Source organism: Pogoniulus pusillus, chromosome 13 (assembly GCF_015220805.1).
Source record: "Pogoniulus pusillus isolate bPogPus1 chromosome 13, bPogPus1.pri, whole genome shotgun sequence".
Classification (NCBI taxonomy): Eukaryota; Metazoa; Chordata; class Aves; order Piciformes; family Lybiidae; genus Pogoniulus; species Pogoniulus pusillus.
In genome coordinates, this window is record NC_087276.1 from 26,572,736 (window position 1) to 26,586,817 (window position 14,082).

The 14,082-nt window shown below is 43.1% G+C and overlaps 1 protein-coding gene across 11 annotated transcripts in view; it reads left to right on the forward strand.

The window, feature by feature from the left end:
- MAD1L1 (mitotic arrest deficient 1 like 1) overlaps positions 1 to 14,082 on the forward strand; it is a 511,231-nt gene that overhangs the window by 2,210 nt on the left and 494,939 nt on the right. For all 11 annotated transcript variants that reach the window (XM_064153680.1, XM_064153676.1, XM_064153678.1 and 8 more), the window contains exons 3-9: positions 1,210 to 1,350; positions 3,740 to 3,919; positions 5,629 to 5,753; positions 6,422 to 6,503; positions 7,569 to 7,699; positions 10,575 to 10,689; positions 11,547 to 11,608. In XM_064153680.1, the coding sequence (XP_064009750.1) occupies positions 1,210 to 1,350; positions 3,740 to 3,919; positions 5,629 to 5,753; positions 6,422 to 6,503; positions 7,569 to 7,699; positions 10,575 to 10,689; positions 11,547 to 11,608 (836 nt within the window). The remainder of the gene's footprint in view (positions 1 to 1,209; positions 1,351 to 3,739; positions 3,920 to 5,628; positions 5,754 to 6,421; positions 6,504 to 7,568; positions 7,700 to 10,574; positions 10,690 to 11,546; positions 11,609 to 14,082) is intronic.

Here is a 14,082-nt window from a genome sequence, read left to right on the forward strand (position 1 = left end):
TCCTTTTGTTTCCAGGGATCAGAATTGATTTAATTAAGATCTGACCATTCTTTCTAGATTAACATTCGTGCCAGGTCAATAGTGGAAGCTTGCTTTTGGTCAACACCCTGGAATCTTTGATTTCTTTTTTTTTTTCTGAAGTGTCAGACATTTATTTCTGTTTTGTGAAAATTTAAGAAAGGTCCTTTGAATTGCTTCTGTGCTTGTTCTATCAGTACTCCTTACTTGTTATGTTGCTACACCAGCTCAGGAAATTAAATTGTAAGTTGTTTTCATATTGCTGAACAAAGGAACTTGATATCTGTTACTCTTCTAGTAAGTAATTTGTTACCTTTTTTTCCCTTCAAGCTTCCTTAAAATCTTTTTGCCTGAACACTTACAGGAGCCTTGCCTTATGCTATGGCTTTGATATGGTGACCATTTGTGCTTTCTGCTCTGGTTCTACTTGTGATGTGGGTTGTGACTATTTCCTGTGAGCTGCCTTACAAAGCACGGAGTATGTCGACAGGCTGGATCATGAGGATGGTTTATTAGGCTGGAATAATTTATTTTCTTTTTAACTTCAGTCTCTAAGTACAAAATAAGCTTTGCATTTGGAATGCTGACAAAAAATAGGCATTTTCTGTTGTGGTACCTCTCTGGTTGCGAAGATGGCTAGAGGTGGCTTGCTCTGTTTAGAGAGCCTTCATTAGCTCTGTGCTGGTTGCCACTGTTTGGATGTGAGGTATTTAATTAATGTTATATGTGCTGTGAGGTAATTGGAATGATAAAAAAAAGGAAGCATTATGCAGTAGCAGGCAATAGAAGAACATGTTACTTTGCACAGCAGTTAAATTTCATGGGGAGCATGATCTCTGCTGTTGGGTAGCTGCTGTTATTTTTATGAGCCTTGGGCAGTTCATAATTAACCTTTTTTTACAGGGAGAAGTACATTTTGTTGTGAGTGCCTTTAGAGATTAAGAAATTCTGAATGAAGAACTTGAAATTCGCTAATGTTTAAGCAACACTGTTGCTTGGTGTGGGTTTCTGAGTGTGTTGGTAAACTCTTGGTTTCCTCTGTTGCACCTGGTGTGAGAAGACAAGTACAACAAACACAGGTTTCTTCTAAACTGTAAAATGTCATGCAGTGAGCAGTATGGGGTGGAAGATGATGTTGTTGCAGTGCTGTTAATGGTGTGTAATGTCTCTTTTCATGCATGACCTGGCTAGTTGGAAGAACAGGCTGGGCAGATCCACTCCAAATCCCAGCTCCTGCAAGTGGAAAGGGAGAAGATGCAGATGGAGCTTAGCCACAAACGAGCTCGCATTGAGCTAGAGAAGGCAGCTAACACCAATGCCAGAAACTATGAAGTAAGTATGACAGCTGTGCATGGGTTGGTGTCATAGAGCTGAGCTGGAACATATGTGGTGTGTCTGCATTGGTGTTTTAGTTTGGATCAGGAATAGGCTCTTGACTTCTCATGTGCTGTGCTTTGATTTGCAGTAGTGTGTCTTAAAATGTCAGCTTTGATGAAACTAACTAAAAGATGCAGTCCAGGAGCAAGCCTAATGTTCCCCCCAACTGCTAAGAGATGCTGTCTTCAGAGCAAGACTTCAATGAATCCATAGTAAATGCCTCTGGAATGCATGTACTGCAGAATGTGATGGTGGTGTGGGTATCCAGATCTCAGCACCAACTGCTTCACTCTACCAATTCCCTCACAGTACGCCACCTTGCTAATGTGCACAAGGGTGTGAACACCAAAGCCTTGCTTGATGGACAAACTGGTGGTCTGATCACTAGATTCTGACAGTTTAGCACCGAAGTTGTCACAAGTAACGGTAACAAAAGGGATTTGTTGCTTGTTTCTCCCAGAAGTATTTAAGTGTTTTTCTCCCAGATGAATGTAAACTTCTGCTGGCACAATCACAAGCGTTTAGTTTGTGTGCCTGTAATTAATTGGAATGGTAGCAGTGCCAGCCATGTGCTGTCACCCGAGAGAGCTTGCTCTGATAAAGCAGTGAGCCTCACTCAGGGACTAACAGCTTTTATTGCTTGCTGATTTTATGCCCACATAAGTTTGCTTAACTGTGTTACTGAAATAAGTAGTAGATCTGTGGAGTTTGTTGTGTTTAGACTGGAGAAGAGGAGGCTTAGGGGTGACCTCATTGCTGTTTACCACTACTTGAAGGGAGGATGTAGCCAGGTGGGGTTGGTCTCTTCTGCTAGGCAGAATGAGGGAATATAGTCTCAAGTTGTGGCAGGGGAGGTCTAGGCTGGATGTTAAAAGGAAGTTGTAATATGCTGCTGCTGCTCTTAATCAGGATCGTGGGCAGGGAAAACTTTGGGAAGTTTGGCTGTGAGGGTAAAAGACAGCCAAGGCAGCTGCACTGGTCTGACTGACAGTGGTTGATGGTTGGTCCCTGCAAGGTTTGGCAGCTGTCACATCTCCCTGCCAAACAAAGCTGACTTTGAGCCTGGGACCCTTAGCAGGAAGTGAAGTGCAGCTCATGTCTGGTACATGAGCTACAGAAAAAAGCCCCACTTAGGTTGTCACCAGCAGAAAAACTGACACTTTCTGGAGTCTGGTATGTTGTGCCAGGAGAGGTATAGGCAGGATGTTAGGAGGAAGTTATTGCCAGAGAGAGTGATTGGCATTGGAATGGGCTGCCCAGGGAAGGTGGTGGAGTTGCTGTCCCTGGAGGTGTTGAAGAAAAGCCTGGCTGAGGCACTTAGTGCTGTGGTCTGGTTGATTGTCTAGGACTGGGTGCTAGGTTGGCCTGGATGATCTTGGAGGTCTCTTACATGCTGCTGATTATTTAAAAAGGAATAAACATGTTTTGTTGTATTATACTAGGGTGCTGGGTGACAGATGTAATGGCTAGCTGTGAAAGGGCAAGTCAGTGACTAAATCCCCTGTTCCTCTGAAGTCAGGTGATGTGGGACTAAGCCAGGAAGAGTTCAAACTGGAATGTAGCTGAGTCAGTCAGAGGAACCCTTAAAATACTGGTACAAAAAAAAAGGGAGCAGCACTAATCCAGCACTGTGGTAATTACCCAGCTCAGATTTTGTAGTTTTTTTGAGCCATGTGGATAAAGGTTTTAAGGAGCCTCACATTGCTTTGCATAATCCTTGCTTACTATGTAAATCCATGTCTCGTTTTGCTTTGATTAGCAAAGCAATTTACTGCACAGTTTTTCAATAAGAGTTATTCAATTTGTGGTAGGAATAAACTGAAATGGTGTATGGAAGGTCTTCAGAGTGCACAAGTATTGATTGTGTTCATCAATAATCCTGAGCACTAAGCCCTCATTAAATAGCCTCATACAATTTCCTGAAGTTGCAGAGGGAAGTTTGTCTCATTAACCCAACTCCTGATATCTGACTTCCTGAAAGTCAATTTGCTATGCATGGGCCAGCTTTAAATTGAAGCATCAGATGTTTTCATCTTATATCTGCTTGAGTGTGTGCAGTGAAGTTTGTGAAACCAAGTCTGTGCTCTCATAGTCACGTCTCAGCCTAAGAGATTTGGAAGACTCTGTCTCTATTTTTTAGCTCCACGGTCCTGGGTAGTTCCTTGACACTGGATTGATTCTTTTGCTCTTGCTAATGCAAAGATGAAAGCTGTGGTCTGAGTAGCAGTGCTTCTTGGGGGTGCCTTGGTGACCACAGTAATGAGGGATGTAACAGCAGGAACAAAAAAGCTTCATCTTTGTGCTATTTTCTTACATCTCTGTGCATTCTTTTTTCCTTTACAAGCGAGAGGCTGATCGTAACCAGGAGCTGCTCACACGCATAAAGCAGTATCAGGAAAGGGAAACAGAAGCTGAAAATAAACTGAAAGAACAAATGGAGATGAACAAATCCTATAAGAAGAGCATGGAGACAATGAGTAAGAAGCTGCAAGAAAAGGAGAGCAAATTAGCTGAAGCTAATGAAGTAAGAACAGTGTAATTTTTTTAATCTGTTCATGGCTTCACTTGAGTTTGCAGTTCTTGGGAACTGAAAATGTCCTTTCTGACCTAAAAAAGAAAGGTAAATAAATTGGAATCACTGTGTTCATCATCTGGAAACTGCCCTGGTGGTGTGAGCCTTGGCTGTCCAAGCGTAGAACCTAGCCAAGTCCTGGCACAAGTGAGCAGGTCAGAATGTGCTGCTGTGTTAGTTACTGATAGGATTTCTTGGGCAGGTTGATGTGAAGAAGGATTAAAAAAGCATAAGGCACATACAACGTTAGGCTTGGAAGTCAGGTTACATGATCTTGAGTAAGGAAAGGGGAAATGATGGAGGAGATAAGATGGGAAGGTGTTCAGGGAAGTAAGGAGAGCTGTCGAGTGGATGAGACTGAAGTTATGCACAAAGTGTGTCTTAAATGCTTGTGTGCTCCACTGCAGAGTGGATGCTTGGATAATAGATTCAGTTCTGAATGAGGAGGAGCATTTTCTTAACCCTCAGACTTTTCAGATACTGTTACAGTTAACTTCCACTTGTTCATTTGCAACTTTTCTGTTTCATTTGTTTTCCTGCATTGGTTGTGGATCAACAACTGCCAAGTCCCTAAGCTTTCCTCCTGCTTAGGTGCCACTGAAAATGTATCTATGTGGTAAAGCAGGTGAACAGATTTAATATGCTAGGTATAAGTTTGTGAGCGTGGTGAGACACTGGCACAGGTTGCCCAGGGAAATTGTGGGTGCTTCCTCCCTGGAGGTGTTCAAGGCCAGGTTGGATGAGGCCTTGAGCAACCTGCTCTAGTGGGAGGTGTCCCTGCCTACAGCAGGGGTTTGGAGCTGGGTGATCCTTGAGGTCCCTTCCAACCTAGACCATTCTTATGATTCTATTCTGTAAGTGATTAAATCCAGGGGGAAGGTCAAGGTGTGGGGGGAAACTAACCCCACACATGAAATGAATGCAGCAGTTCCAGTTATCTGTTAATTCCACATCAAGATGAGACCCCTGTGTGTCTGTGTAGAACACACCCTGTGTTATGCTTGGAGGCTTTTCTCCACTTCTCTGTTGAAGGGAGCTGAGTAATGGCTGAGACAAACCTCTGAGGTTTTCTTGAGGCTTCAGGTACTTAGAAGAAAATTTTTAGAAACCACTGGTCCCTACTTTTAAGGACAGCTTAATGCTTAGTGGTGACTGGTTGAGGCAAAACCAAACATGTTCAGTTTATTTTTTGACTTTGGAATGAGCTGCCCAGGGAGGTGGTGGAGTCACCATCCCTGGAGGTGCTCAAGAAAAGCCTGGATGAGGCACCTAGTGCCGTGGCCTAGTTGAATGTCTAGGGCTGGGTGCTAGGTTGGACTGGATGATCTTGGAGGTCTCTTCCAACCTGGTTGATTCTATATATACACTTGTGTTTTATCATCATTTAGCTTTGAAGCTTGATACTTTTTGTGCCAGTTTGAGGTCACCCACTTAATAGGTAATGGAAATGACAATTTTGGGTGACAGATTAAAGTGACTTAATGATTTTCTGTTGCTTTTGTTTTTGAGGTGAATTGCAGTCTGAAGATTTGCCAGAGAGTGGGATTGTTTCTAGGTTCAGTACTTTTAGTTGGATATGATTTCTTGTCTGTCACCATCCATAATGCCCAGCTTGGAGAGTCATAATCCTATATATGTGTTCTCTCTTTCCATTAATTCAGACAATCACTATATTAAAAGGGAAAATGTCTGAGCTGCAGTGGAATATAATGAATCAAGAGATGCAGATGACAAGCCAAGACTCTCAGAAGCAGGAACTGATGGAACAGCTGGATGTTCAACAGAAGTAAGCAGGGGATGAATGACTGTAGGGAGAAAAAGGCAAACAAAACTTCAGTCTTCTGCAGCTGTCTTCACTCAGAACTTTCAACAGTGTTTGATTTCCGCTCTTCAAAAGAGTTCTTTGATCTGGATGTGTGGTTACAACCTTTGTTTGAAACTAGCTCTGAGGTGCAAGTTAATTGTTACCTTGAGAGAAAAAAAGGCAGATTTGAACTTAAAATCTCAATGGTGTCTCATGCTCATGGTAGAGAGTTAGCAGAAGACATTTGGGAAAGGCTAATCCAAACTTTAGAGATAGAACACAAATATCAAGCCTGGGATTGTAGTTGAGGGGTAGTTGAAAGGTAGGAAGGAGTGTGTTTATCCTTGCTTTCTGTGTTCAGCTCTTTGGGTCCAAAGGTGCTCTTTATTTACTGCAAGTGGATATTTGTTGCTTTCAGAGTTAAGGTGCCTTGAGTTCTGCATATTTCTCATACTCCTTGTTATCAAAATGGGTGTTTTTGCCTCTAAATTAGAGGGAGATGGTATCAGTGTGAAAGACCGTCTTCCATAAGAGCACTCTATACCTTCTTAGTGGTGTTTGAAAACATTTGTCAGAACTACTTCTGCATTTGGCTGTTTCTGGTATGTGATTCCTGGGTGTTGAACACCTCTTGTGTCTCCGTCTAACAGAAAATGGCAAGAGGCTAGTCAGCAAATCCAGACCTTGCAAGCAAGCCAATCTCTGTTGACAGAATATGAGCAGAAGATTAAGGTAAGAAACTCTCTGGCTTTGTGTAAAGCTTTAGTTTTGGTTTTCGTCCGTGAAAGGAGTGTTGGAGTTAAAAAAGGGTTAGATTGTCATGGAATAATCTGATTTGGTGACCAGCAGGAGTTGAAGCTGTTTGCTAAGTTCAGTTGGATGGATCAGGCAGCCTACAGTTGGCTCTAACAGGACACACTTCACCTTTCTCTATCAGTTGACAGGGAAAAGCTCCACCTGTGCCTTCTCTATGGAAAGGTGATTTATATCCTTGTGCTATGTTCTGTTTGGTCATCTGCTAGAGCACAAAATTGCTCTGCAAGGGATTACCTTCTAGAGCAGTCGTCTTGTAAGTGATGGAGAATGAACCCAGCAGCTACAGTTACTTTTCTCCTTCCTCTGGAGATGGGTTTGGCTCTTTTAGAAAGTACAATTACTTTCAAAACTTTAAAAGCCACACCAAGTTAAATGTGACTATAGAGATGCTTTAGATCCTTTCAAATCAACATGCAGGTTGATGGGAGAATTGCTGCTGATAGTGGCACTGCCTGTGGTTCTTGGCAGCCTGCTTCATTGCCAGTTCTGCCATTGCAGGAACCTTCCATTGAAAGGAAAAGTCAGGAAACAGGATATTAGACAGCTCTCTTCTTTGAATTTCTTTGTGTGGTGAAAAAAACTACCTCTACCATAATGCTAAAATGCAAGTTTGGGTAGCTCTTTGCATTTCTAATTCTTGCAGGTTATCCCAGTGCCTCTCTCTATGCTTTATTGACTGATAGAGAAATAAAGGACAAGAAGATCACAGGTTTGGTTTAGTCAATAGAAGAAGGTCCTTTTAATGATTAGCAGTGATTTACTTTTGTTAGGATGAACAGGGGTAGGGAAGAGGCCAGGTCAGGTGTTAGAAGTGGAACAAGTCATTCCTGTTTTGAGCAATAGATTGGAGCAGAAGACCTACTGCATCCCCTTCCCACTTCATTCAAGTCATAGATTTGAGTTTAAAAATGCAGTGGAGGGGTAGCTGGTGTGAGTCCTACGTTAATCATTGTTGTCCTCTTGTCATTCCCCGTTTTCCAGGATCTGGAACAGAAGCTCTCCCAGCAGGAACATGATGCTGTAATTGTCAAGAACATGAAAGCAGAACTGGCCCGTTTCCCGAAAATGGAGCGGGAATTACGCCAGCTCAGGGAGGAAAATGCCTACTTCAGGTGAAGGAAGGGTTCAGTCACTGAGAGGGTTCTCTTGTGTTCTCCTGTACCTGCTATTCAAATCCCTCTTCTGAGCTTCCATGTGGGAAACTTGAGAAGGAGGGAAATTTAGTTAATATAAATACTCCACAGGACTTGAGCAGAAGTGTCACATGTGATGGTTACTGGATGAGAGGATTTGCCAAGATCTGGGTGATCTTCCTGAACACATCAAGTGCCTCACAGAAAGTCTGTTGATCATTCTGGATGCTGATATCTGTTTGTTAGCACAAAACTCACTGTTTAAAGGTAGTGGTGAACTCTCCAGAGCTTCAGGAAACACTGGTCAGGCCACACCTTCAGTACTGTGTCCAGTTCTGGGCTCCTCAATTCAAGAGAGATGTTGAGGTGCTGGAACGTGTCCAGAGAAGGGCAATGAAGCTGGTGAGGGGCCTGGAACACAAACCCTATGAGGAGAGGCTGAGGGAGCTGGGGGTGTGCAGCCTGCAGAAGAGAAGGCTCAAGGCTAATCTCATTGCTGTCTACAACTACCTGAAAGGAGACTGTAGCCAGGTGGGGTTGGTCTCTTTTGCCAGGCAACCAGCAATAGAACAAGGGGACACAGTCTCAAGTTGTGGTGGGTGAGGTCTAGGCTGGATGTTAGGAGGAAGTTGTTGGCAGAGAGAGTGATTGGCATTGGAATGGGCTGCCCAGGGAGGTGGTGGAGTCACTGTCCCTGGAGGTGTTGAAGCAAAGCCTGGATGAGGCACTTAGTGCCATGGTCTGGTTGACTGGCCAGGGCTGGGTGCTAGTTTGGACTGGATGTTCTTGGAAGTCTCTTCCAACCTGCTTGATTCTATGATATTCTGTGGTAAAGAAATCCCTGTTGGAGAGAAGAGAGAGCTGAACATTTGTTCAATAACTACTTTGGCTTAGTTATTATTACCACTATTTTAAAAGCCTGTTGTCCCAGCATAGTGTTTTGGAAGTCTTTTTGTTTAAATTTCTGAAGTGCTGTGATACAACTCTTGGTAGAGTGGAATTTCTGGGGGTTTGAAGCAGCAATTCATGCGAAAAATTGAATTGCTGTGTACTGTGGAAGACCTTGCCTTAAAGGGTTGTTGTTGTTGTTTGGGTTTAGGTGGTTTTAAGTAAACTTTCAATTTTTTTGAATGCATTTAAAAAACAACCAAGCAATTCCCCATCAACCTCAAAACCAACCTTTTCCAAAGCCAAATAAACCAAGCTCAAATTATCATAGGTTTGGAAGGGACCCAAAGAGATCATTGAGTCCAACCCCCCTGCCAGAGCAGGACAATACTATCTAACAGATCACAGAGGAACACATCCAGACAGGCCTTGAAAGTCTCCAGAGAAGGAGACTCCACAACCTCTCTGGGGAGCCTGTGCCAGTGCTCTGTCACCCTTAAAGTAAAGAAGTTCCCCTTTGTGTTGAGGGGGAGCTGCATCTTACACCCATTGCTCCTTGTCCTATCCCAGGGAGCAGTAAGCAGAGCCTGTCCTCTCACTCCTGGCAGCCTTCAGATACTTATAAACATTTATCAAGTCCCCCCTAAGTCTTCTCTTTTCCAGACTAAAAAGCCCCAGGTCTCTCAGCCTCTCCTCATAAACCATGCCCTCCAGTCCCCTCATCATCCTTGGAGTCCTCCACTGGACCCTCTCCAGCAGATCCCTGTCCCTCTTACACTGGGGAGCCCAAAACTGAACACAGTATTCAAGATGAGGTCTCAGCAGGGCAGAGTAGAGGGGGAGGAGAGCCTCCTTTGGTCTGCTGGACGCACTCATCCTAATACACCCCAGGATCCCATTGGCCTTCTTGGCCACAAGGGCTCATTGCTGTGCCATGGATAACTTGTTATCCACCAGGACCCCCAGGTCTCTCTCCACAGGACTGCTCTCCAGCAGATCACCTCCCAGCCTGTACTGGTGCAGTTTGTTATTCCTCCTCAGATCAGAACTCTGCACTTGTCCTTGTTGAAACTCATTTTGTTCCTCTGTGCCCAGCTCTCAGTCTGTCCAGGTCTCTCTGGATGGCTGCACAGCCTTCAGCTGGATCAGCCAAGCCTCCCAGCTTGGTGTCATCAGCAAACTTGCTGAGCAGACACTCTGTGCCCTCATCAATGTCCTTGATGAAGATGTTGAACAGGACTGGCCCCAGCAGTGATCCCTGGGGGACACCACTAGTCACAGCTCTCCAGCTGGACCTGGCACCATTGAATTACCTGAATGTTTTTTGTCAACTAAAATCAAATTTCCCTTGGCTTGCTTTGTGTTACTGTTTCAGTATAGAACAGAATTGACCAGGTTGGAAGAGACCTCCAAGATCACCCAGTCCTACCCAGTCAACTAGACCATGGCACTAAGTGCATAGTTTTAAATTGTTTATCTTGGAGTCTTTTCTCCTGATTATTTTTTTGTGTACAGAAACATGATACCAACAGACAAGGTAGTTTTTTAATTGAGTTTCATCACACCCTTACCTCTGAAGTAAAACCCAACAGACTCAGTGCTTGCTTATTCATTGGAGTACTCAAAGCTCAAGTGTCTACCTCTTGCTGTGCTCGAATCCTGCATTCAGTCTGACTGAAGATTAGAGCTGGGAGTCTTTTATTACTCTTCATGCTGGTTCACCAATCAGTAAAGAAGATACAAAACTTCAGGTTGTTTGGACATCATTGGGATGGTGCTTAAGGAAGGCAAAAATCAGCTAAATAAAGCTGCTGGGTTATTCTGTAGCGGTGGCTTTGCTGTGAGGGTCATAGAAGTGAGTCAGTTGTGTCATAAATGTCAGGGCTCCCCTGGGATTGCCTGTGTATCTGGAAGTTTGTGAGAGTGAATGGAGTGGTATGACTCTAATCATCTCTTCCTACCACAGGGAAATGAAGGAAAACAACGGACTGCTTAAAGAGGAGGTAGAAGGTCTCCAACGAAAACTGGAACGCTATGAGAAAGTCCAAGCACAGCTAGTGACTGTTGAATTGGAAAATGAGGTGAGGAGCTGGGAACATGTAGTGGATGAACACAACAGGGATTTCCTTCCTTACCTGTTCTGTCTTGTAGGCTCTTCGTGTATTGTGTTGGTGGAGAAGTGATATCTGTTTTAACTGATGGGTTTGAACCAGGCATTCCCAAGCTCAATGTCAGCATGAGAGCATCTATGGCAATGAAGACAATGAGATTTTGTATAAAGGGCAATCTCATCATGTATCTTTCTTTGGCCCTGCTGTTTATCTTTTACTTTTCCTGGAAGTGCTAATGTAGTGTTGAGCTCTGTCCAGATACGGTGTTGCTGAACACCGTGAACCTCAATATATGCACAGGGATTGCTTTCAATGCCAGCAGGGCCAGAATGTGGGCTTAGGTGAACAGAATGGTCTGATTTCCATCTCACTCTAGATCAAACTATACAAAGAGTTGTCAAGATTGTGTGAACTCGTTGATCTGCAGACCTTTGCTGATGCTTGATCAGCTTTAGATAACACTGCCTGGTATTGACTGGAAGAAAAAAACTGTAGGAGAAAATGAAGATAAGTGAGCACTTCAGCTGCTACTGAACTGGTGCTAAGAATACAGCTCTTTTTCTTCACCATTGCCAAGAGGCTGGTAGCTCACAGGGCTAGATAATCTCTAGTGCTGCAGTGTTAATATGGGTTCTGCAGTTGTAGAGCTGTGATGACAGGGAAGATGTTTCTGAGGACTTGGAGAATGACAAACTGAAAGTACTCGATAAGGAATTAATGACATCCTCAGGAGGAAAAGGAGAGAGTGACTTGAAGTGGGGATTGTGAAAATTTGCTGCTAGAACATTTATCTGTGTCTTTGACTTTCCTTTTGATCCCTGCTTTAGAAACTTCTGGGGAGATTGAAAAGCTGGGAGAAACTGGACCAGAGCACTGGCTTGAATATCAGGTATGTGCTTACAACACTGGTGAGAGGGAAAGCTTCTAAACAACTTTCCTTTCCTATTAATCACCAGACCTCTGAAATGAATTGGTCATGCTCTTCTTGTGGACTCTCTTCCAGTACTTTTTATAAGAGAAGAACCCTAAATTCACACTATAAAAATACCACTGGGAACTACCAAATGTTGTTTCACCACATTGGCTTGACTGACATCTGAGGCCAGGGTTCAATTTTGAGTTCTTTGAATTTCTTTGATATATCTGCATTCCTGTTTAGTTAGAGATTCTGCTAGTTGAATGAGTGGACTTAAAGACTTCTAGGGTATGTCGAGAGAAGAAGATTTGTGTTACTTGTGGATGTAAGAAAGATTTGTTTCAAATTTGGATATCAAAATAAACTGCCAGATTGTGGTGGTGTGACTTTTCTTCCCTAAAGCAGCTGAAGAGGAGTTGTTAATTGAGTTATTTTGTCTAAAGAGAAATAGAATAAACCCCATTTCTTATGAAAGAGAGGGAAGCCTCCCACCTTCCAGTGGTGTTCTATAACACCAGCTGGTCTCTCTTTTTGTGCTGTTACTTGACTTTCTGATACCTGGAGCACTGAAGCAGAGTTCTTAAAGGTCTCTGCTATGTATGTGGTATAAAGAGTGGCTGCTAGTGGTTCATCTCCTTCCACTGCAAGAGACTTTTTTATTTGTGTAGCTATGAAGCTTTTTTTGTGTTCTGTGTTTTAGCACTGCTTTCTTTATTTACCTTGTTGTTACACCAGAAGGAGAGGCTTCTTTGCAGAGAACCATTTTGATATGAGGGTTATAGAATGGATCATCTTTCATACAGGATCAAGACCTGAGCTGCAACCACAGAACCTTATTTTACCAATTGTTTCTTTATTCCATGTGGCCAGCTCCAGAGCTATCTGCAGGCTGCTGGTGGTGTTCAAAGGTTGGGGTGTTTGGTTCAATGTGTGGCTTGGGCCCATTGTTGCTTCATGTCAAAGATACCTGTGTTCTGCTTGGGAAAGCCTCCTTCATTTTCTCAGTGTTTTCTGTTTAATGAAGATAATGAACCCTTTTCTAGAGGCATGCAAGTAGGTAGCATGCTTGAGAGTCTCTCCTGCATCTGCAGAGGTTACATACATTTAGATGAAGTTAGAATTGTGCTGAATCTCCTGTGGCAAGGAATGGACAGAAATAGTATGAATCCTTTTCACAAAACCTGTTCTGGCAGTGGAGTAAAAGCTTTTTACTTACCTCAAGCTGTTAAAGGTTTAATGAGGTAATTTCACACTGGGAGAGAAATGGAACCAAGTGATTCTGCCTGTTGAAGTCTAATAACTCCTTCATTTAAAATCAGAATATTCTCTGTAAAGTGTTGGGTTTCTGATTGGGCCATATTGTTTAGTGCTATTAATGGCATCTTGTTGTACAGAAATGGGAATTGCTCTTGAGAAAAATCATCCTTTGCATGCAATTGTAGCAAGTGCAACTGGGTGATTTCCCCCCTCTCTCCCTGTATGATGGCTTTTTTTTGGTTGCTCAGACTTCTTACAGCATGAATTATGTTAATTTTCAGTCAGGGTCACAAAGATGATGAGAGATCATTGTCCTAGTTAGGTTCCTGGAATATGTTGTTGTTGGAAGTTAGAGAAGAGTTAATTGCCCATCTCATCGTGGAAGAAAAGGAGAACAAGTTGAATGGTTGTCCCAAAGAGGCAGAGCAATGTGCTGTTTGCTAATGACTAGATAAGCAGAGAAAAAGGGAATGCATTAGGCTTTCTCATCTTTTCTTATCACGTTCTTCACTGGTGCAGAGGAGGAAGGGGAGCGTGTACTGTACGTGGTGCTGTGGGAGAGGATGGGTTTTCATTTCCTCCAGCACTTCCACAGGGCCTGTCCTGTGTCTGCTTTCAGTGGTTTCTCTTCACTGATTGCCTGGTCCCAGCAGGCTTTTTGTCAGATTGGCTTATAGTCAGACTTTGGAGTGTAATTTTAGGTAATAGCACTTGGAAAGGAAGTGCACTTTTTGGGAGTACAGTGGTAGTCCTACTGGTTTAGTGCTGGTCTCTTCCAGGTAACAGTGGAAGAGCTAACTCTTTATAATGCTTCACTTTTTTGGGGGAAACAAGTTCATTCACAGCTCACTTGAAGGCTAATCTTTTGTTTCCTAGTTCTGGATCCCACTTGTATGCTTCTGAGTTTTCCTCTTGCTCTCACAAACTAGGGAACCAAAGACATCTCTAGCTGTGGAGCATATCAGTATATTTGCATTATTGTAGTACAGGATTCTTCCCAGAATTTGCCCTTGGAATTCCACCTGCCTTGTGCAGTGCTGTACAATATACTTGTAAGCTATACAGCATTCAGATAATAACATAACACACATCAGAGTGATGGATGGCTCATGTTACACACTGCAAATCTAGATAATCTTCTTTGTGTTCAATTACATATCCTTTGAGATCTTCATCTTCTTACTGCCTAC